We start from the raw sequence: 22,720 nt of genomic DNA, 5'->3' as shown, positions 1-22,720 counted from the left end.
CAGGTCATGATGTCGGGGTCATGATTTCATCAGGGTTGTGAGATCAAGCTCCATGTTGGAGCCCTGTGTGAGGCTCCTTGCTAGACTTGGAGTCTGCTTAAGATTCTATCTCTCTTGTGCTCTCTCTCTCTAAAAAAAAAAAAAAAAAAAAAAACAACAACAAAAAAAAACCCACAACCAAACAAACAAAAAAACCTCAGAAAACTGAGAAAAGAAGAGAATTTCTCCAACTTGATAAAGAGCACCATAAAAAAATATACTGCTACAATTCAAAAGACTGAATTCTTTCCCTTAACATCAAGAAGAAAACAAGGATGTCTCATCACTTCTATTCAACTTTATACTGTAGTTCCTTGCCTACTCAGTAAGTTAAAAAAAAAAAAAAAAAAAAAAGCTTATTTATTTTTCCCCTCCCCACCAAAAAACAGTTTAAAGCCACCACTGGGTGGCTCAGTCAGTTAACCATGATCTCATGGTTTGTGAGTTTGAGCCCCGCATCAGGCTCTGAGCTGTCAGCATGGAGCCTGCTTGGGATCCTCTGTCTCTCTCAAATTAAAAAAAAACAAAAAAGCAAACTTAAATGCACACAGACATAAAAGGAGGAATCAAACTGCCTCTATTAGCATATGATAGGGTTGTCTATGTAGAAACCCCAAGGAACATATGAAGAAAATCTATGAAGACTAGTAACTGGGTTTTATTATATAAGATGCACATACAAAAATGTATTTTATTTGTACATATTAATTGTGAACAATTGAGAATGGAAATAAAAAAACAATACTATTCACAATATAGTATAAAAAAATGTGAAATACTTAGGGACTAACAAAAGATTTACAAGGTCTAGCACTTGGGAGAAAAATTAGACCTAAATAAATACAGAGATATTCTGTGTCCACAGGTCAAAGGACTCAATATTAAGTTCTCAATTCTTCCGTAATTGATCTATAAATTCAATACAATCCCAATCAAGACACCAGCAGGCTTTTTTCCCCCCGAGTAGAATTTGACAGACTGATTCTAAATTTTGCATGGAAATGAAAAGGGAGAAAGTAGTATGGATAAAGACAGTTTTTAGGTTATGAATGTTTGAGTGTGTCCCTCCAGAAAAAGAAGCCCAAGAAGAGGAAATGGGGATAGAAGGAAGATGTGAGCAAACAAGTTGGGCATAATTGAAAAAGAACAAAATTGGAGAACTAAAAATACATGATTTCAAGAATGATTATAAAACCTCAGTAATCAAAAAAGACACTGCAGTATTAGAATAAAGATAGGGGCTCCTGGGTGGCTCAGTCAGTTGAGCGCCGACTTTGGCTCGGGTCATGATCTCACGGTTCTTGAGTTCGAGCCCCGGCCGGGCTCTGTACCTACAGCTCAGAGCCTGGAGCCTGCTTCAGATTCTGTGTCTCCCTCTCTGTCTGCCCCTTCCCTACTTGCGTTTTCTCTCTCTCTCAAAAATAAATAAACATTAAAAAATTAAAAAAAAATAAAGATAGATAAATAGATCTAGAGAGCAGACTAGAGAATCCATAAACTCGCACATACATGGTCAATTGATTTTCAATAAAGGTGCAATGCAATGGAGATAGGATAGTCTTTTCAACACATGAATCTAGAATAATTCTTTTTAATGTTTATTTTTGAGAGAGACAGAGTATGAGTGGGGGAGGGGCAGAGAGAAAGGGAGACACAGAATCTGAAGTAGGCTCCAGGCTCTGAGTGGGCAGTACAGAGCCCAACAATGTGGGGCTTGAAATCAGACTGCGAGATCATGACCTGAGCCAAAGTCGGAGGCTCAACTGCCTGAGCCACGCAAGAGCCCCTGTTTTGTTTTTGTTTTGTTTGTTTGTTTTTGACACCTCAATCAATATCTGATATCATTTACAAAGTAAGATAAAATGAACCATAAAGCCAAGCCCAGAGCCAAAACCATGTTTCACAACCAGTAGGACAATGATGTGACTGTTTGGAGCCCTCAAGGCAGGAATCATCAAATTGAATATGCAATGGAAGCTGTCAAACAAGGTTCAGCCACAGTTGATCTGAAGAAAAAACAAAAAAACAACACATAGTGTTGGTTGCATTGAAGACAGCATAGTCAGAGCCTACAGCTCATCAGAAAAAATTCTCCATGTTGACAACCATATTGGTATCTGTTGTGGGACTTACTGCTGATGCTAGACTGTTATGTAATTTTATGCACCAGGAGTGTTTGGATTCCAGATTTGTATTTGACAGACCTCTTCCTGCATCTCATCTTGTATTTCTAATTGAAAGCAAGACCCAAATACCAACGCAACGATATGGCCAGAGACCATATGGTGTTGGACTGCTTATTGTTGGTTATGAATATGGGCCCTCACATTTTCCAAACTTGTCTATCTGCTAACTATTTCGACTGTAGAGCTATGTCCATTGGAACTTGTTTTCAATGAGCTCGTACTTACTTGGTGAGACATATGTCTGGGTTTATGGAGTGCAATTTGAATGAACTGGTTAAACATGGTCTGCGTGCCTTATAAGAGACACTGCAGAACAGGACTTAACTACAAAGAATGTGTCCATTGGAATTTTTAGTAAAGACTTGGAGTTTACGATTTATGATGATGATGATGTATCTCCATTCCTGGAAGGTCTTGAAGAAAGACCACAGACAAAGGCACAGCCTGCTCAACCTGCTGATGAACCTGCAGAAAAGGCTGGTGAACCAATGGAACATTAAGTCATAAACCAGTCCTTATGCATGTTATCAAATGTGTAAGAATTCAGGATCATGTACTGATGACAATAATCTATACTTTGCACCAAAATATGCAGGGTCTTATGGTATGTTTTAGGAATCAGTCCAGATGTGAGTTTTTTCCAAGCAACTTCTCTGAAACTATGTAATGGTGTACATTTTTCTTTGAGAGTGTCTATATAATCATTTTCTAGAAAGTATAATTATTTGTACTAATGTTTTTATATGAAGAGCATAGTGTCTGTGTGGTTTTAAAGACAACTATGAAATAAAATTTTTTCACTTGCCAAAAAAAAAAAAAGACACGTTGAACCATAGACGTAAATGTAAAATCTATAAGTATAACTCCTAGAAGAATACATAGGAGAAAATGTTTGTGACCTTGAGTTAGTCAAAGAGTGCTTTGGAAGAAAGAAAACACTGATATATTGGACTAAGGAATTTTGTTCTTTGAAAGACACGATTAGTAGAAAAAAAGACAAGTCACAGAATTGGAAAAAATATTTGCAAACCACCTATCTGATAAAAGTTGTAATCAGAAGACATAAAAATACTCAAATCTCAATAATGAGAACGTAGACCAATAAACTTTTAAAATATGGTCAAAATATTTGAACTGCTAGAGAAGACATACTGAGTGCAAATAAACTCATGGAAAGTTGCTCAAAATCTCTAGTCATTACAAAAATGCAAATTAAAACCATAATGAGATACTATTATATACCTTTTGGAATGGTCAAAATTAAAGATCTAGACTCTCCAACCCTTCAGAGAGTGGAATCTATTATTTTAATTTTTTTTAATGTTTATTTATTTTTGAGAGAGAGACAGAGTGTGAGGGGCAGAGAGAGAGGGAGACACAGAATCTGAAGCAGTCTCCAGGCTCTGAGCCGTCTGTCAGCACAGTGCCTGATGTGGGGCTCAAACTCACGAACTGTGAGATCATGACCTGAGCCGAAGTCAGACACTTAACTGACTGAGCCCCCCAGGTGCCCCTGGAATGATTAAAATTAAAAAGACTGAAAACATGAAGTGTTGATAAAGATGTGGAATAATTGAAAACTCATATACTGCTTGTGGGAATATAAAATAGTATAACTACTTTTTAATGGTTTTTATTTAAATTCCAGGTGGTTAACATACAGTGTAATATCATTTTCTGGTGTACAATATAGTCGTTCCACACGTCCACAAAACATCTTAATCCTTATCACCTAGGTAAATACCTAGTAGTACAATTGCTGGATCATAGGGTAGTTCTATTTTTAACTTTTTGAGGAATCTCCATACTGTTTTCCAGAGTGGCTACACCAGTATGCATTCCCACCAACAGTGTAAGAAGGTTCCCCTTTCTCCACCTCCTCACCAACACCTGTTGTTTCCTGTGTTGTTAATTGTAGCCATTCTGACTGGTGATATCTCACTGTAGTTTTGATTTGTATTTCCCTGATGATGGTACTGGCACAAAAATAGACACGTAGTTCAGTGGAACAGAATAGAAAAAACAGAAATGAACCCACAACCATATGGTCAATTTATCTTCAACAAAGCAGGAAAGAATATCTAATGGAAAAAAGATAGTCTCTTCAACAAATGGTATTGGGAAATTGGTCAGCAACATGCAAAAGAATGAAACTGGGCCACTTTCTTTTAAAAACATTTTAATAATGTTTTTATTTATTTATTTTTGAAAGAGAGAGAGCTAGCAGGGGAGGGGCACAGAGAAATGGAGGAAGAGAATCTCAAGCAGTCTCTGCATTGTCAACACAAAGCCCGAAGCAGGACATGAACCCACAAACCGTGAGATCATGACCTGAGCCGAAATCAAGAGTCTGAAGCTCAATCAACAGTCATAGGCTTAACTGACTAAGCCACCTAGGCACTCCTGAAACTGAAACACTTTCTTACACCACATGCAAAAATAAATTCAGAATGGATTAAAGACCTAAATATGAGACAGGAAACATCAAAATCCTAAAGGAGAACATAGGCAGTAATTGCTTTGACATCAGCCACAGCAACTTCTTACTAGATATGTCTCCTGAGGCAAGGGAAACAAAAGCAAAAATCAAAAATAAAAACAAACAAACAAACAAACAAAACTATTGGGACTTTATCAAAATAAAAGGCTTCTGCACTGCATAAGAAACAATCAATAAAACTAAAAGGCAACCTACAGAATGGGAGAAGACATTTGCAAATGACATGTCTGATAAAGGGTCAGTATGCAAAATATATAAAGAACTTATAAAACTCGGGGCGCCTGGGTAGCTCAGTCAGTTAAGCGTTGGACTTCGGCTCAGGTCATGATCTGGTAGTTTGTGGGTTAGAGCCCCGCATCGGACTCCGTTCTAACAGCTCAGAGCCTGGAGCCTGCTTCAGATTCTGTGCCTCTCTCTCTGGCCCTTTCCCACTCACACTCTGTCTCTCTCTCTTCCTCAAAAAATAAATAAACATTAAAAACAAACCAAAAAAAGAACTTCTAAAACTCAATACCCAAAAAACAAATAAACCAGTTTAAAAACGGTCAGAAGACATGAATAGACATTTTTCCAAAGGAGACATCCAGATAGCCAACAGATATATAACCACTTTTTAACAGTTCGGTAGTTTATTTTAAAATCGAACATTTATGGGGCGCCTGGGTGTCTCAGTCGGTTCAGCGTCCGACTTTGGCTCATGATCTCGCGGTCTGTGAGTTCGAGCCCCGTGTCAGTCTCTGTGCTGACAGCTCAGAGCCTGGAGCCTATTTCAGATTCTGTGTCTCCCTCTCTCTCTGCCCCTCCCGTGTTCATGCTCCGTCTCTCCCTGTCTCAAAAATAAATAAACGTTAAAAAAAATTAAAAAAAAAAAAGAAGTGTTTCCTTCACTAGCCAAATTGTGACCTGTGACTTCTTAAAAAAAAAAAAAAAAAGATAAAATCGAACATTTACATACCACATGACCCAGCCATTCCAACCTAAATATTTACTCCAAAGAAATGAAAGCATAGGTCTACAAAATAAGTCATGAAAAAGTAAACAAACATTCATAGCAGTTTCAGTTGTAACAACCCCAGGTCCAAAGCAACCCAAATGCCCATGCCATGGAGAAATACTCAGCAATAAAAAGAATGAACTATTGGGGCACCTGGGTGGCTCAGTCAGTTAAGCGTCTGACTCTTGATTTTGGCTCAGGTCAAGATCTCATGGTTCATGAGATCAAACCCTGCATCAAGATCCGCATTGGGCTCTGCACTAACAGGTTTTTTAAACCTTAAAAAAAAAAAAAAAAAGAATGAACTATTCATATCAATAAGAATGTGGATGAATCTCAAAATAATTATGCTAAAAGAAAGGAGACAGAAGAAAGTGGATGCTGTATGATTCCACTCTCATAAAATTATTTTAAAATACAAAATAATCTATAGTAAAGAAAGCAGATTGTCAGTTGCCTAGAGATTGGGGTGGGGGTGGGGAAGGGTGTGTGGGAGGAATTTTAATGGAGTGTGAAGAAACTTTTCAGGAGTGATGGGTAAGTTCATTATGTTGATTGTGATGAAGGTTTCACAGGTTTTTATGTATATCAAAACTTTTATACTTAAAAAATATACAGTTTATTATGTGTCAATTATATTATGTGTCAATTAAAGTTGTTAGAAGCAAATACCAGGTTATTGTTCTTTGTTGTGGAGAGTTTATGCGGAGAATGAGAAAGTACAAAAATTTAGCACTCCTTAAACATAGGAAAAAACTTCCCTGAATTAATTTCTTTTAATCTGATTGGTTTTGTTGTATTCTATTTGACAGACTAAAATGCAGTATAGCCTTAATTATTTGGGGTTTATTGGATTGTTATACTATTTAAGCTTTTTGTTCATTGTCCTTGGATTTCTCTTGGCCAATGAAATCCCCTTCCATGAGGTGTTTGGGGGAAATTAAAGGAACTGGAATTCAAACCAAGCTGTTTCTTCTTGTTAACAGCTATTTGACAAAAACTCAGATGAGAACAAATTAAAACTATTGACTGAAATTAGATACTAATATTAGCTGTAGATTTTAATTTTTCTTTCTACCCCAATCACTCAACCGCATGTGTGATTTAATTCTTAAAAGGTTTGATTAATTCTGATAGGAAAGTTAAAGAGATTAACATAAAATTGGAGCTTGTAATCCACAGAGTCAGGTGAAATTGTCATTTGAAATCATAGTTACCTCAAACACAAAGATCATGAAAATAAAACGAGTTCCAAAAAAAAATGTAGCTTATCAATGATCATTAAAAAAGAAAGTTGTAGGGGCGCCTGGGTGGCGCAGTCGGTTGAGCGTCCGACTTCAGCCAGGTCACGATCTCGCGGTCCGTGAGTTTGAGCCCCGCGTCAGGCTCTGGGCTGATGGCTCAGAGCCTGGAGCCTGTTTCCGATTCTGTGTCTCCCTCTCTCTCTGCCCCTCCCCCGTTCATGCTCTGTCTCTCTCTGTCCCAAAAATAAATAAACGTTGAAAAAAAAAATTAAAAAAAAAAAAAAAGAAAGTTGTAATCTGTAAACTTCTCATTTACTACCTACCTCTCTGGCTCGACAAAGCTGTGCGTGCTCAATTCTAGAGATGACATTCTGCACTGCCAGTGGGATCTCCAGCTTAGGGACCTCTGATTTATACAGGGCTTTTATGGACGTGATGGTGGAATCCACTACTTCTTTGTCTGATTCAGAATCAGTGTCTATCCCACTTTGCATTTTGATAACTATATTGAAAAGTTGAGTGATTTTCTTTTATTTCTTCTCTTCACCGAGTATAGGCAAATGATAATATCCACGAGGAAGCTGGAAGAGGTCTTTCCTGCTCCCAGAGTTTGTGGTCTACCCCGTCACTAATTGGTTGTTAACCATGGTATTCCAGTCCTGGTGATGTCATAATAGATGCATTGTGTCTTCAATAACTCAAACATTTCAAGAGTGCTTACTGTATGCAGAGAAGTAGGCATTCTATATGCTGTGATTGGAGAGGGGTGAAGGGGGGTGGGAGGGTAGGAAAGAATAGACAACAGGAACGCTAGAAGAAATAGAAGATACAGTCCTGCTTAAATAAGCTTAAAATCTGGGTGTTAGAATTCAAGATCCAGTATGTCAAATGCAACTCCTGATTCTTCTCTCTTCCTGAGATTTTGCTTAAGAATTTTTAAGCCTGTAATTGATTAGGTGTGCTACAACTTCTTCAGCTGCCCCTCAACTTGTCCTAGATCTCTAATTTGGAAGATATTGTTTGGATGAAGATCCCACTCTTTGCACTGCCTAGTTACTCATTTTTTCCAGGAACTTGACTGAAGATTTTGAAATTCCATAGTTGGCTGGAGAAATTGAAGGGAACGCTGGATACTGCTTTGTAACTGGGAGAGGGGTACTCTGGGCAGCTCTGGGCAGCTCCTTTGATTGCGGAGGAGGTGAAAGGATTTAGGACCCTGGAGCAATAAAAGGAGAGGGTGGTTTTGTTGGCTGTGTAGCTTTTTTTTTTCATTAAAAAAATATGAAACAGTACAGAAAGTAATATAACAAATAGCCACGTGCCTATCACGTAGAATGAACAAATATTAACTTTTTGTAATATTTGCTTCCGAAATTTTTAAATAAAATTAAGCATTGGAGCTAAAGTTGGAGTCCCTTTTGGTATTCTCCATAGACTCCTTGCTTCCCCTCTGCCACTTTTCAGAAGTAATGACAGTCCTGAATTTGAGGTATTTGTGTCTAGTCTCTGTTTATATAGTTTTATTATGTAACTAGGTATAGGTATTCATTAACTATCTAATATCATTAAGATTTTCTACAAATTATGAATGTATAAGTTAATTTCTCTACAGGAACTTCCTATGTTGAGTTCTTGGTGTAAACTTGTAAATTTAAATATGTGTTTCGGTCCTTCAGAAAATGGGAAGCAGGGGATCACAAAATAGTTGTCTTTTAAGAAATCAATCAATATACAGCAAATTAAATATTTTCCCTTCTAATATCCTGCTAAGTTATCCCCTCCTCTGTGTTCCCAAAACACTTTGTAAATTTTCTATTATAGTACTTATCTCATTGAAATGTAACTATTTTTGTCTCTGTCCATTAGCTGGTGAACTTCTCAAAACAAGATGCTGTGTTTTAGTTGTGTGTGTGTGTGTGTGTGTGTGTGTGTGTGTGTGTGTGTGTGTTTAACACTTCACATATTCTTCCTCAGTTTCTCTGCAGAAATTTTCTAAAGTTTGGATATTTCTTATAGTCTCAGATTCAATTTCCATGGAAATTTTTCTAAGCCCCAGAACACTTTATTTTATTGTTAGACTGCCCCCCATCATAAAAATTACTCCCTCCTTTTTCATAATCACAATTATGTCCAACAAAATTAATAATGTTTTCTGAAAGGAGTACAATTAAGAATTTTTAATAAATGTGAAGTTTGATTAAAATATCCATGATTATCCAGCATTTCTTGAAATTATCAATCTAAGTACTTCATTGATAATATTTGATTTTGAGATCCTCAAGTAACTTTTATTTCTTGTGACTTTTTTTACGTTGCTTACTTACCCCAGCAGGCATTCACAAAGCAGCCTACATGCGTGTCAACTAAACTAATTTAGGATTATTGTGCTCTCTCCCTCTCTCATATTTTTTATGCAGCATGGACTTCATCAGCAACTGGAAATGAAAGCTTTTTAAAGCAAAGTTTAAAACCTCTCTTCTTCCCTTTCAATTTGTCAAACATTTGTTGAAAGATACTACTATGTAGCCACTATTATCTCAGACTGTGAAGAAAAATGATAGGGTACCTGTGAAGAAACTAAAAAAGAAAACAAAACAACAAAAAAAAAAGAAGAAAAGAAACAAATTTAAGATAGAATATTTGAGCACTAATAAGGGACATGAAGAAGAAAGGGAGCAGTGTCTTTGGGAAAGCCCTATGGACAGAGAAGGTGATTGACAAATGAAGACATTCCAGATAGTGAAGACACCTTGAGCCATGGCTTTGGAGGTGAGTGTTGGGTTTGTCCTTCAGGGGAAAGGTGAGGAGATTGATTTTATTGAGATGAAGTAATGTTGAGTTTACTGTGGATCAGATTAGGGAGAGGATGGGATACAAGTATCAGGAGTTTGATGGAGGAATTAATTTGGCATCTAAGTGAAAAAGGGAGAAGATTCATTTGAGGTAAAGTAAGGGAGATTACATGGGGTCAGAATGGTAAGGTCCTGAAAGCAAGTAACAGCAGTTTGGTGAAAATGAAACTAATTTAGAAAGATTTTTGAAATAATAGACTGGAAAAAATCAGTGGAAAAAAATCAACACATAATTATTTCAAAAGTAAGTGAACTGGGAAAAAGAAGTAGGACTGATAGGGAGGGCTAAAGCTTATTAGGTATTGCTCAAGATAAAAAGGAATTTGGATCATCTAACAGAAAAGTATAAAGATGATTTTTTGAATTTTGTTTTTATTGTACTTCATTTAACATGACAGAATATCAATGAAGAGGCTATCCATACTAAGTGTTATTAAGTAGCATAGATGTGGATACCTGATGTAAGTAAAGGGCAAAGTTCTTTAAAGGTGTGTCTAGGGGAAACCCGCCCTTCTAGAGGGTTCCTTCAAGTGTAAAAAAGGGGGGATAAAACCTATTGCATAAGATCTTTTTAAAGATTAATTCACATAAGATACCTAGGATAATGTCAGGCACATAGTAAGCTTTTAATATACAGCAGCGGCGATTAACATATTTACTATTAGATCTGCTTGCTTTTTTTTCTTCTCGACTTTGTTTCTGCGAGAGCCACCACCTTTTCGGAAGGATTGGGCGTCTGTCCAGTACCCCTCACACAAACTTGCCTTTTTATCAGATCTAGATTTTGAACTATGAAGACTGCGTAATTGTTCATAGCGGTAGTACCCGTCCCTCTGGCGGGGGATAAAATGCGTAGGATTTTTTCACACCCCCGTAGTACAGAATGGCGTCTTCCTCTGATCGCTTCCCTCCTCCCCCCAGGCCTGATGATAGTACATCCCATCCTGCTGCTGGAAAAGGTAGCGCAAAAGTTGAGCGCGCCGAGGGGGTGTCTCTTCTCCCGGAAGCAATTGTTTTCTAGAACCGGAAACAGTTGCTCTTTCAAGGGAGGTGGGACTGGGCGGGTCGGGCCGCAGCGGCTGACGGCGGGGGAGGAGCCGGGTCCACTGCCGGGTGGAGGGGCCAGGCGAGTGTCCTTATCCTAGCGATTGGGGTTCGGGCCTGTAAGCCCGTTGGAGTCGCGGCAGCGAGAACGATTGGGCCGAGCGGAGGAAGACATGTTGCTCTTCGTGGAGGTGAGTGGACTTGGTAATGTCGCCCAGCTGTGAGGAGAGCAGGAGTGTGGAGGCGCCGGCCGGTCCCACCGCCATGTGACTTTCCAGGCCGTACACGCCGCGGAACCGGCAGATAGGCTGACACAGCACCTGGGCCGTGCAGGCCTGCGGCTCCCCTCTGCGCTCTCGCAACACTTTAGGAAGCTGTGGGAAGTGAGGGCCGTAGTGGGAGAGAACTGAAGGTGGAGAATCGAGGCTTGTCTGGTGTGGCGTGAGGGTCTGAGGAAGGGGGAAATGTCCCATATGGACCTCCGAGAGGAGGCAAACAGGCCGGGGGCGGGGGGGAGGGCGGGGGCGGAGTCTACGGAGAAAAGGGTAATCAGGTGGGCGCGTGGGTGGGGGGGGGAAGCGAGGTCTCGCGGGGCCCTCTGGGAGGGAAGCAAGCAACATGTGGGGCCGCGGAGGGAGGAAGGTGAAATTCTGTATAAGTATGTTGAAGAGAAAGTTGAAAGCTTCTTCTTAGCACCCCCCACCAAATTTTGTTTGGTCCCCGTCCCTAAGTCTCTGGAACGTTCTGTGGGTGGAAAGCGAATTACTGTGAACGGAGGAGACGCCGATAGGCTTTGGAAGCCTTGAAAGGCACCGCTTTGACCTTTTGTAAAAGTTACTCAGGCAGTGGCTCCGTGATGAGGTTTGGTTTTATGAACGGATAAAAGCCCTTATACAAGGAAAATTCCAAGAATGAGAACAGCCTAGTCTGGGGAAAGCCGGTTTTTATATGTTGTTTAACAATGGAACTACTTTTATTTTAACTGGAACGTCTGCTGCTGGCCTATTTTGGTTTTGAAGGTGGTGGATACCTGCCTTCCACAAATACGAGGTTTAATTTCTCTTATTTCTGTCTTTCTCTTGTGTGCAGTGAGCATCAGCTGACTGCCTGGCTAATGCTTTGAGTAGATTCCAGATCATATTGTTCTTGCATTGTGAAAACGTCGAACCAGCAAAGCTGCAACTTCGCAACTTGGCACTTGTTAACTATGCCCATAAAAAGAATCTTTTCAATGAGGGAAGGAATTTACAGGTTGTATAATTGATCGAGAAGCCGGGCCAGTCTGTGGCAGGTTTTTTTCCGGAGGGAGGGATGGATCTTACTCCGTAGTATTCCGGCATAAAGTAAATACATGGTTTAATTTTTTTGTTTGTTTGTTTGTTTTAAATCTGACAACGTGTAGCTGATAAATTTGAGATCTTTACATTGGGTTTTAAAGAGACAGCTACCTTACAGTATGTCCAGCATTGGTAACAGACATTCATTGGAATTTCCAAGTAAATCATGAAAAGACTTGAAATTACTGAACCCATTCTGTTTACCGTTTTTTATCCTCATTGTAGGTTTTTTGTTTTTTGGGGTTTTTTTTTTTGCTTTTGTGTTTTTGTTTTATGTTTTGTTTGTTTTTTGTTTTTTGCAGGATAAGAAATCAATATGATTTTAAACAGTGCCAGTTTGTATTAGGAGCGTTGTGCCATGCAAATGCTTTAGGTTTTAAGTGTGTATGTGTTCTGCTGGGCAAGTGAATGTGAAGTTTTACTTACATGAACATGAATTCCAAAATAAACTTTTGAGTTCCAAATTGATTCCTTTGGCTTTGTTAAAATGTGATCTTTAATAAGAGCTCCGTTTATTGAGTGTTTAAGCTAGCTCCTCTCCTTTCTCAAAACAACTGCAGCGTTTTACAGATAAGAAAACTGAGGCGGAGGGGCGCCTGGGTGGCTCAGTGGGTTAAGTGTCCAACTTCAGCCCAGGTCATGATCCCACGCTTTGTAGGTTCGAGTCCCACGTCAGGCTCTGTGCTGACAGCTCGGAGCCTGGAGCCTGCTTTGGATTCTGTGTCTCCCTCTCTCTCTGCCCCTCCCCTGCTTGCACTCTGTCTCTCAAAAATAAATAAATATTAAAAACAAACAAAGCTGAGGTGGAGAGGTTAATAACGTAGAAGTAAAGTAGTGGATTTAGGATTTAGATACAGGTCATTCTAATGTCAAATCCTGTCTCTTATTAAACCTTTACATGAAATTAATATTTCCATTAATCATTTTCTTTGTGAATCAGTATGTGGTTTTTAATTTTTCTCCTATGAGTTATTGAAAACGATGTCACTAAACATTTGGGGCTGAATATATGGTATTAAAATAAAAAAAAAAACAACACACTGGTCATTTTGTGTGTTTACTCATGTTTGATCCTTATAACTATAGGAATAACCTGTAAGATTTAGAAATTATTCTGAGTGAACCAAAGCTCAGTTTGATGTCTAAGGTCATTCAGGTGGGGGGCAAATTATGTGGGAGGCTAAAGTCTGAAGTCTGGCATCTAGAACACAAGTCTCTGACTCCAGAACTTATTTTTTACACTTTCCCATAAGCCAGGGATCCTTAATCTGGGTCCTTAGATAAACTTAAGGAAGTCAGTGAACTTTGCTGAGGAAAAAAAAATTGCCTGTTTGTTTTCACTAGCTTCTAATTAAAATCTAGAATTGAAAATAATGGAAATTTCAATGGATGCTACAAGAAATATTTTCATATATTGCAGTTTTTGCATGTATCTTGAAATACTGTTCATTAGTCCTTGTTACTGTATGTTTAAAAATCTTGTTATTTAGGGGTGCCTGGGTGGCTGAGTCCGTTGGGTGTCCCGACTTCAGCTCAGGTCATGATCTCACAGTTCCATGAGTTCGTGCCCCATGTTGAGCTCTGTGCTGACAGCTCAGCCTGGAGCCTGCTTCATTCTGTCTCTTCCTCTGTCTCTGCCCCTCCCCCACTGGTGCTTTTTCTTTCTCTCCTTCCCCCTCCCTCCCTCTCTCTCTCTCTGTCTCTCTCAAAAATAAACAGTAAAAAAATGTTTTTTAATCTTGTTATTTAATGCATCAGTAAAGAAGCACATTTATTACTAAAGTAGAAATTTTAAAATATTTTGGTAACTGTAACATAATTGGTTTGTTTTGTGATTCTGTGCATTTTAAAACTTAAAAAACATATTCTGAGAAGAGATCTGTAGGTTCATTGGACTACCAAAGAGGTCCATGGCTCAACAGAGGTTAAGAACCACTTTACTGTAAACCAGGTTGCTTATGGATCATCTCTGGTGGGACTTCTCTAATCTGGAATCGGGAGTCCTTTGCAGTTGTGTTCAAAATTTTGTGTGCATTCTTCTTGAAAGACCCTAGCTTAACTAATTTATAACTGGAAAATAAATGGGATAGATAATAGTAACGATAGTACCACTATAATAATAGTGGTGTACACCTTTGTTGTGCTTACTGTGTGTCAGACCTATTAACTGTTTTTGCATGTATACATTTGTTCAAACCTGCCTGTGAGGTAGGTAGAATTGTTGTCTCCATTTTAGAGATAAACTAAGGCACAGAGAATATAAGAAACTTGCTCAGGATTATACAGTTAGTGAATATTGAAGCTAGAATTAGAATCTAGCTACACTGCAATAGAAATCTATAGGCAGACAGGGAATCCTATTTTAAGTAGCACTTAGATGTAACTTTTTTTAAACTTAGTCTTGCAAAGGGCTGTATTGACTTAAGTAGTTTATTGGTTTTTTTTCTCTGTTCTGAAGGAGACAGATACAGTGTCTGGCTTTCTGAGAAGAGGTAAAAATGTTTGGATAACTCATAAATAAACATTTAAAAATTTTGTCAACAACAAAATGAGGGGGGCCTGGATGGCTCAGTCAGTTAAGTGTCCAACTTTGGCTCAGGTCATGATCTTGCGGTTCGTGAGTTCGGGCCATGCGTCAGGCTCTGCTGACAGATCAGAGCCTGGAGCATGCTTGAGATTCTGTGTCTCCTTCGCTCTCTGCCCCTCCCCCACTCACGCTCTGTCTCTTTCTCAAAGATAGATAAAACATAAAAAATATAAAAAATGAAAAAATAAAATACAGATAACATAGGGGCGCCTGGTGGCTCAGTCAGTTAAGCCTCCAGCTCTTGGTTTTGGCTCAGGTCATGTGTCACAGTTCCACTTGGGATTCTCTCTCCCCTTCTCTTTCTGCCTCTCCCTCTTGCATGCTCTGTCTCCCAAAATAAATAAACTTTAAAAAATAAGTGAAATATAAAATACAGAAAATCGAATTATCATAACCATTGTTAAGTGTATGTGTAGTTCTGGGTTGCTAAGTACATTTACATTGTTGTGCAGCCATCACCATCCACATCCAGAATTCATCTTACAAAACTGAAACTGTACACATTAAACAATAACTGCCCATTTCCCTCTTTCTCCAGCTCTTACATAATTTTAAAAATAATTTATCTGATTCCTAAAGTTTTTTTCTTTTTTTAGGTAATATTTTAAATTTTTGGTTAACCTTAGAATTTGAGATAAGTGGGATAATTTACCTAGGTAATTTTCATTTGTTTTATAGTAATCATAATGTGCCTTTTTTTTTTTTAATGTTTATTTTGGAGAGAGAGAGAGAGAGAGAGAGAGCGAGCGAGCACACAGGCGAGTGAGCAGGGAGGGGAAGAGAGAGGTCGGACACTTAACTGTGCCACTCAGGCCCCCCATAATGTTGTGCCTTTCACCCCAGATACAGTACTGTTTTTTCCTGTTAATTTAAATTTGTCTATTAAAAGTTATTAGATGACTGAAAATGGTTTTTTAAAAAATGACTCAGAAGAAGAAAGTGCCTAAACAAGTTTTGAAATGATTGCCAAGAGAAGTTATAAATAAGTGAATAGTGGTTTTTGAACAACTTGGTTTTGGAATATTTATTGGAGGTAGATGCAGAATTTAAACACGAATAAAAATGTTGTCAAGTAGAAATATTTTCAGATGCAATGGACTGAAAATGAAGTAGGAATTGTTGAAATGTGAAAAGTAGAATAAAATGCTTAGAAATGAACATAAAGATGTAAAAGTACCTTATGGTGCTTTAAATTACAATGAACTGGTTCACAGTTTTCTGAAAAACTAGAAGCTAGGGATATTGATATTCGACTATTTTGTATCAGTGTGGGTTTGTTTGGGCTATCAGGCAGTTCCATATTACTTCCCAGCTAATGGAATTGATCCTTAATTCTAGATGTGAACGTTTTTCAAATCTGTGATTTTGTTCTTCTACCTGGGAGCTTAAAAGATTTTGGGGGTGCCTGGGTGGCTCAGTCAGTTAAGCATCTGACTCTTGATTTCAGTTCAGGTCATGATTTCATTTCATGGCTCATGAGTGAGTTCGAGTCCCGAGTCGGGTTCTGTGTTGACAGGGCAGAGCCTACTTGGTATTCTCTCTCTCTCCTCCTCTCTCTGCCCCTTCTTCTCTCGTGTACACATACACACACACACTCTCTCTCTCTCTCTCTCTCTCTCTCTCTCTCTCACTCTGTCTCTCTCACAAATAAATTAAAAAAAAAAAAAAAAAAAGAGTTTGACCCTGTAGTTGAAATGGGGTCTGAGTCTTTACTGCAGAGGAGCGGAAAGTGGAGGAGGTTGAGAAACTCTAGTTCAGCTATCATTGTGAAGTCATAAAAAAAGATTTTTAACCTCCTCTTTGAAGATCCTTAACTGAACATGGAAACTGACTCTTTAGCTCTGAAGGTGTTCATAGTATTTTATTTTATTGTTTCTGTATTCGTGTTTTGCTTAAATTTTGTTTTCTTTAACGTTTAATTCTTGAGGGTGGTTTCTAGGCTTGAAAACATTGTAAACTTTTGTATTATGCTCAGTGATTTTTCTGTAAGGGTTTTGGAATCCTAGGTTCAAATGTTAGTTATATGACCTTAGACAAGTGACAACTTGTGGGAACCTCAAGTTCCTATCAGTAATTTGGGAATAATAATCTTTTCAGACAAAGTCAGGTAGTTCATGATGTTTATGGTGTTTATGTATTAAGCCTTGTAACACAGTCTAGAGATGGGCTTGACCCACAACTATCATTTGATCATCATAGCTATTCTATTGTGATGTAAATCGTCCAGTATGTAAATGGTAGGCTTCCAAAATTACTGAAATTTGTGCTTGATTTGTTGAACATTTTTGGAAAATTTATTAAAACTACATGATAATGGCACTGGTAACTGCAAAAATTGATTTAAGAGATACCAGGGTGTATAATATAGCCACCTGGGGTGGCTCAGTTGGATGAGTGTCTTGACTTTGATTCAGGTCATGATCTCGCAGTTCATGAGTTCAAGCCCCACGTCTTCTCTCTCTCTCTCTCCCCCCCCCCCCCCCCCCCCCCCCCTCCCCCCCTCCCTCGCCCCCTCTCCCTCTCCCTCTCTCTCTCCCCCTCTCCCTCTCCCTCTCCTCCTCCTCCTCCTCCTCCTCCTCCTCCTCCTCCTCCTCCTCCCCTGCTCAGGCTCTGTCTCTCAGAAGTAAATAAACATTAAAAGAAAAAAGAGATATATACCTTTAAAAAAAAAGATACCTTTTTGAGTTCTAATTCGAGCCTTGTTACTAATTTACCCCGATTCTGGGTAAGCCAAACAGAGTAATTATCTTATTTTAAATTTTTTATGGTTTAAGAGTATACTTTTAATTGGGCAGGTAAAAGTCTTAAAACAAGAATGAGGTTTGCAGTATGTTAAAATACAGATTCATTTATATGCAAAATTTAAAGGAATACAAATAAAATGCAAATAGGTGATTTGTATTTCCTCTTTTAGAAATTTTTTTTCTAATGTACAAGTATAGGTAAATGTAAGGAAAAGAAACTTTTGAGTATCATATACTCATGTCTCTTTTCTTGTCTGTTAAGTTGTAACAGAGCCACATTTTTAAGCCAAACTTTAGTTCAGGAAATATCTCTTTATTTATAAATGAGTGGCTCTACCTAAACCAAAGACAGAGGGGGGTACTTTAGGTGAATATTACTAGAGGTAGGATATGAACTGTAGACTTAAAGCCAGACTCCGAGGATGAGGAGTTAGGTTTGGTTTGGTTTATATATTACTGAGGCAAGAGAAAAGCATTTTCTGTGTCAAAGCAGAAAAGTCAGGAGTAATCCAGGGTTTGTGTTGTACATAGTTGGCCAGTATTTCATCCTGTTAGTTTTGGAAACTATAAAATAGGTAGTGTGATCACATCTCCCATTTTGCCCTAAGTAGTTATAACGTACACCTGTTTTCTGGAACAAATGTCCCACCCTGTTTCATTATCAAAAACGTCCTGATTTGTGGGGCGCCTGGGTGGCGCAGTTGGTTAAGCGTCCGACTTCAGCCAGGTCACGATCTTGCGGTCCGTGAGTTCGAGCCCCGCGTCAGGCTCTGGGCTGATGGCTCAGAGCCTGGAGCCTGTTTCCGATTCTGTGTCTCCCTCTCTCTCTGCCCCTCCCCCGTTCATGCTCTGTCTCTCTCTGTCCCAAAAATAAATAAAAACGTTGAAAAAAAAAATTAAAAAAAAACAAAAACGTCCTGATTTGTATGATAACTTTTAATTTTTCAGAAGAGACAAGGAATTCACTGTGTGCTTATTGGCAGTTTCCCCCCCATATCACTACCACGGTGCACATAAGTTGGTACTAAAATATTTGTTGTTGAATTGGCTATGAGAAATGTAAATTTGTAGGATTTACAAAAATTTGCTGTTAAGCAAGGTAAGAGAAATACAGGATTATTCTAGCCTTTTGAGCTAAGCAAAGGAAAAAATAGGGCAGTCATTAATAATAATAAGATACATTTATCTACAAGGTTGCATAAACTAGTGGTTAAGAACAGTGCACTGGGGACAGGCTGCTGTTCAGGCTCTGCCCCTTTCTAGTTGTATGACCTTAAGCAGGTTGTTTCACCTCTGTTTATCCGTTTTCTTACGTATAAATTGAGGATAGTACTAATACATGAGTATAATGTTAACATATCACATAAGGTTATTAAGATTGACAGTTAATGTAAAGTACTTAGAGTAGTATCTGGTATATACTAAACATTACACATGAGCTGTTGCTTTCATATACACTTATAAAAAGTAGCTCTGATTTCAGTTTTCTGGTAGTTTTCATTTGAAAATAACAGACTGCTGACTTTACACGTTTTTGAAAAGGATTATTTTTTATTTTTAATTAAAAAAATTTTTAATGTTCATTTATTTTTGAGAGAGAGTTAGAGAGAGCACAAGTGGGGGAAGAGGCAGAAAGAGAGGGAGACATAGAATCCCAAGCAGGCTCCGGGCTCTGAGCTGTCAGCACAGAGCCCCACGCGGGGCTTGAACCCACGAACTGTGAAATCATGACCTGAGCTGAAGTCAGACTGTTAACTGACTTGAGCCACCGAGGTGCCCCTGAAAAGGGTTATTTCGATATTTAATATTGATATTTGAAGTTGGGGGATTTTTAAGATTTCATTTGTGTAGTTAACCATTGGCTTGATCAGATGACAATTTGAAGTAAAATGGCTCAGTATGTCTAGGACTATTTAAATTATGTAAAAAAAAAAAAGTGCATTATAAAATGCAAGATCCCTAGATTCTTATGCACAGAATTTGAGAAACACTCGTTCAGCATTTATTCATCCATCGATTCATTCAGCAAATGTTATTTGTTGGCCTCCTGTGTGCTAATCATTGTTCAGGGTGCTAGAGAGCAGTTGACTGGTTTACCTTACACAAAGTCACCACCATTGTGGAGCTTGCTGACAAAATAATTCAGGTAAAGAAAAGTGCTTTGTGATAGAGGGTAAATTTTATTGCATAAACTGCCATGAATATTACTTTTTTTTTTTTTTTTTTACTGAAAATTAACTGTGGCCCTAGGATAGAAAATTACCTTGATCCTGAGGTAGAAATTAGTGCCGAGCTGCATTGACTTCTGCCCTCAGAACCCTATTAAACTGGTGGTGTATCCATATTTTCTGGGTTATTAGCTAGTCTAGGCAGAACTAAACCAGGGATCATTTGGCTTGGTGAGGAGGTCTATTATATTCCTTAGGTAGTATATAACTGGTTGTCTTAAAGTTTTCTCTGAGGTAACTAACTGTAGTGTAGTGGCTAAGAGCCACTGTAAAAATGTATTGGCAGACTCTCCTTACTGCTGAGGTGAAATCCTGCCTCTGCTTTATTCGCTTTGCAACGTTGGGCAGAACTTTAAAAAAAAAAATGTTTTTTTAACATGTATTTATTTTTGAGAGACAGAGAGAGGCAGAGTATGAGCAGGGAAGGGGCAGAGAGAGAGGGAGACACAGAATCCAAAGCAGGCTGCAGGCTCCGAGCTGTCAGCACAGAGCCCGATGCGACGCGGGGCCCAAACCCACAAACCGCGAGATCATGACCTGAGCCGAAGTCGGACGCGAAACCGACTGAGCCACCCAGGTGCCCCTGGGCAGATTACTTTTAGGTAAAATAACTTTTTTCTTATCTGCAAAATGTGTATGATAAAAATATTTAACTGAAGTTGTTAATGAAGATAAATTGAGTGTTCCATAAATGTTAGTTGTTGTTCTTCTCTGTCAGAATGGGTGAAAAGTTTCCAGTTTAATTTTCCATTTTTATTTTCCACGAAATACCCCTAAGCATCTTTTAGTAGGACCCTGAAGTTTGTATTGGATGAAATTACAGGTGTTTTGTGTCTTTTTTTTTTTTTTTAAAGTACTTGTAATTTAGTGGTCTTCTCAATATTGGAGATAAAATTAAACCTGGATGATTGATTTGCTTGAAACAAATTTAATCAGTTTATATACTTTATTTTTCAGTATTTGTAGGGTTAAGTGACATGGAATTTCTATTTTCTGATAGTAAATAGGTAAGTGAAACAAATGGTTATGTATGACCAAAGACATGGTTTTACCACATTCATGATGTTTCAGACTCCTGTTCTGTTACCTTAAAACCTGTTACCTTAAAACTGCTTATATGAGCGGAAGGTATCATTTTTGCCATGAACTTGATGTCTCTCATTTTTCCCTTCATTTTTATCTCTTCCCACCCACATAGGATAAATAAAATGGCATAAAATGGACCAATAATGAAGACCCCTTTGGGTTATTTGGTGATGACATGTATTGCTTAGAAATAGAGGTGGTGATTTTTCTGTCAGTTTTATGGACTGATGATTTGGATGTTTTTGTGGTGATTTTGGCAGATAGTTTCCAAGTGCATTTGTACAGTTTATATCCTTTGATAGATGTTTTATGTGACTGTGTAGCTCAGGGGCTTCTGGTTCTGTGGAAGAAAAGGATTTTGATGGAATTCTTTAGACAAAGTTAACCAAACATGGTTGTCAAGAATTAAAATGAGAAAATAAGTCGTTGTTGCAGTTACCTGCCTTGTCAGATTCATTACTGTGTTTTAAAAACTTTATCCTAGAAAAACACAACAACTTCTTTTGTTGGACGTTTTCAGTTTCCAATTTTTCTTTATGTGGAGTAATTCTATATAGGGCACTCTTGTATAATAAAGCCTTTAGGTTAACATTCACTGCAGTAGGTCAAAGAGTGAACATTTTAAAAGTTTTTTGTATCAGTATTGACAAATTGCTTCCCAAAAATGTTAGGACAGTTTTTACTGTTGCCCAGTTTACTGTATCTTTGTCAGCATCGGGCATCCTAATTTATAAAAATTCACCATTTGGATTAAAATGAAATAATTGATTCATTTTGCATATCTTCAGTGACTAGTGTGATTGAATGTTCTTCCATGTTTATTAGCTGTGAATTGTCTTTTTGCTTGTTTATACTTTTCTTACTTTCTTTGAAGACAATAGTCTTTTATGTCACTTGCCTAGGATGATTTTCCCAGTTGATGTGTCTTTTGTTTTGGATGTTAGACGTTTCATTATCTATTTATTGATTGTAAAAGTAGTAGATGTTAATTGTAGGAAAATCCAGAAAAGCACAAAAATGAGAATAAAAATGCTACTGCTCAGAGATAACCACTTATAACATTGACTTTTAGTCTCTCTAGTGTTTTCTGTGCTTGTGCATTATTTCACAAAATTCAAAGTTTCTTTCATGAGGTAGCAGTTTGTTTTTTATTCTAAGTTTCTGTGAACATTTTCACTGCCTTCTACGATATTTCCCCCCATTTATAAAAATTTTATTTTGGAATAATTATGGATTCACAAGTTGCCCAAAAACCATACAGGGTGGTCTCATGTACTTTTATGCTCAGCTTCTCCGAATAGTAACACCTTGCCATAACTATATAAATGGCCAGCAAATTGATATTGTTACAGTCCACAGAACTTACTCATATTTCACCAGTTTTACATACAATATGATTTTAAGCCTCTGGGATAGTCTTTTTTTTTTTTTTTTTTTAATTTTTTTTTTTCAACGTTTATTTATTTTTGGGACAGAGAGAGACAGAGCATGAACAGGGGAGGGGCAGAGAGAGAGGGAGACACAGAATCGGAAACAGGCTCCAGGCTCTGAGCCATCAGCCCAGAGCCCGACGCGGGGCTCGAACTCACGGACCGCGAGATTGTGACCTGGCTGAAGTCGGACGCTTAACCGACTGCGCCACCCAGGCGCCCCTGGGATAGTCTTTATATGGCTGGACTACAGTTATTGAACAGATCCTCTGTGGTTGGTGTCTTAGTCCATTTGAGCTACTATAACTATCACAGACAAGGTAGCTTAAAAAATTTATTGCAGATAGCGATGCAGTAAACCTAGGAGTGCATACATCTTTCAAAATAGTGTTTTCATTTTCTTTGGGTAAAGACCCAATAGTGAAATTACTGGATCATATGGTAATTCT

General features: G+C 38.2%; 2 protein-coding genes and 1 pseudogene across 10 annotated transcripts in view; 2 read left to right on the top strand and 1 right to left on the bottom strand.

Annotated features, from left to right (window-relative positions):
- FAM186A (family with sequence similarity 186 member A) overlaps positions 1-9,299 on the bottom strand; it is a 78,832-nt gene extending 69,533 nt beyond the window's left edge. Inside the window, exons 1-2 of the mRNA XM_040489024.1 lie at positions 9,288-9,299; positions 7,287-7,490 (exon numbers count right to left, since the gene is read on the bottom strand). Of these exons, the coding sequence (XP_040344958.1) occupies positions 7,287-7,490; positions 9,288-9,299 (216 nt within the window). The remainder of the gene's footprint in view (positions 1-7,286; positions 7,491-9,287) is intronic.
- Positions 1,935-2,759, top strand: LOC121038584 (proteasome subunit alpha type-1-like; annotated as a pseudogene).
- Positions 7,761-22,720, top strand: part of LARP4 (La ribonucleoprotein 4) — a 64,388-nt gene continuing 49,428 nt past the window's right edge. For 6 of the 9 annotated variants that reach the window (XM_040488153.1, XM_040488157.1, XM_040488160.1 and 3 more), the window contains exon 1: positions 10,883-11,050. In XM_040488153.1, coding sequence (XP_040344087.1) covers positions 11,033-11,050 — 18 coding nt within the window. In that variant the 5' untranslated portion in view covers positions 10,883-11,032. Of the gene's footprint in view, positions 7,920-9,380; positions 9,733-10,881; positions 11,051-22,720 lie in introns of those variants that run through there. The other 3 variants (XM_040488155.1, XM_040488154.1, XM_040488161.1) reach the window with 3 other exon arrangements.

The sequence above is a fragment of the Herpailurus yagouaroundi genome, unplaced genomic scaffold (assembly GCF_014898765.1).
Source record: "Herpailurus yagouaroundi ecotype Mexico unplaced genomic scaffold, PumYag 166, whole genome shotgun sequence".
Classification (NCBI taxonomy): Eukaryota; Metazoa; Chordata; class Mammalia; order Carnivora; family Felidae; genus Herpailurus; species Herpailurus yagouaroundi.
This window is presented reverse-complemented; position numbering and strand designations above follow the sequence as displayed.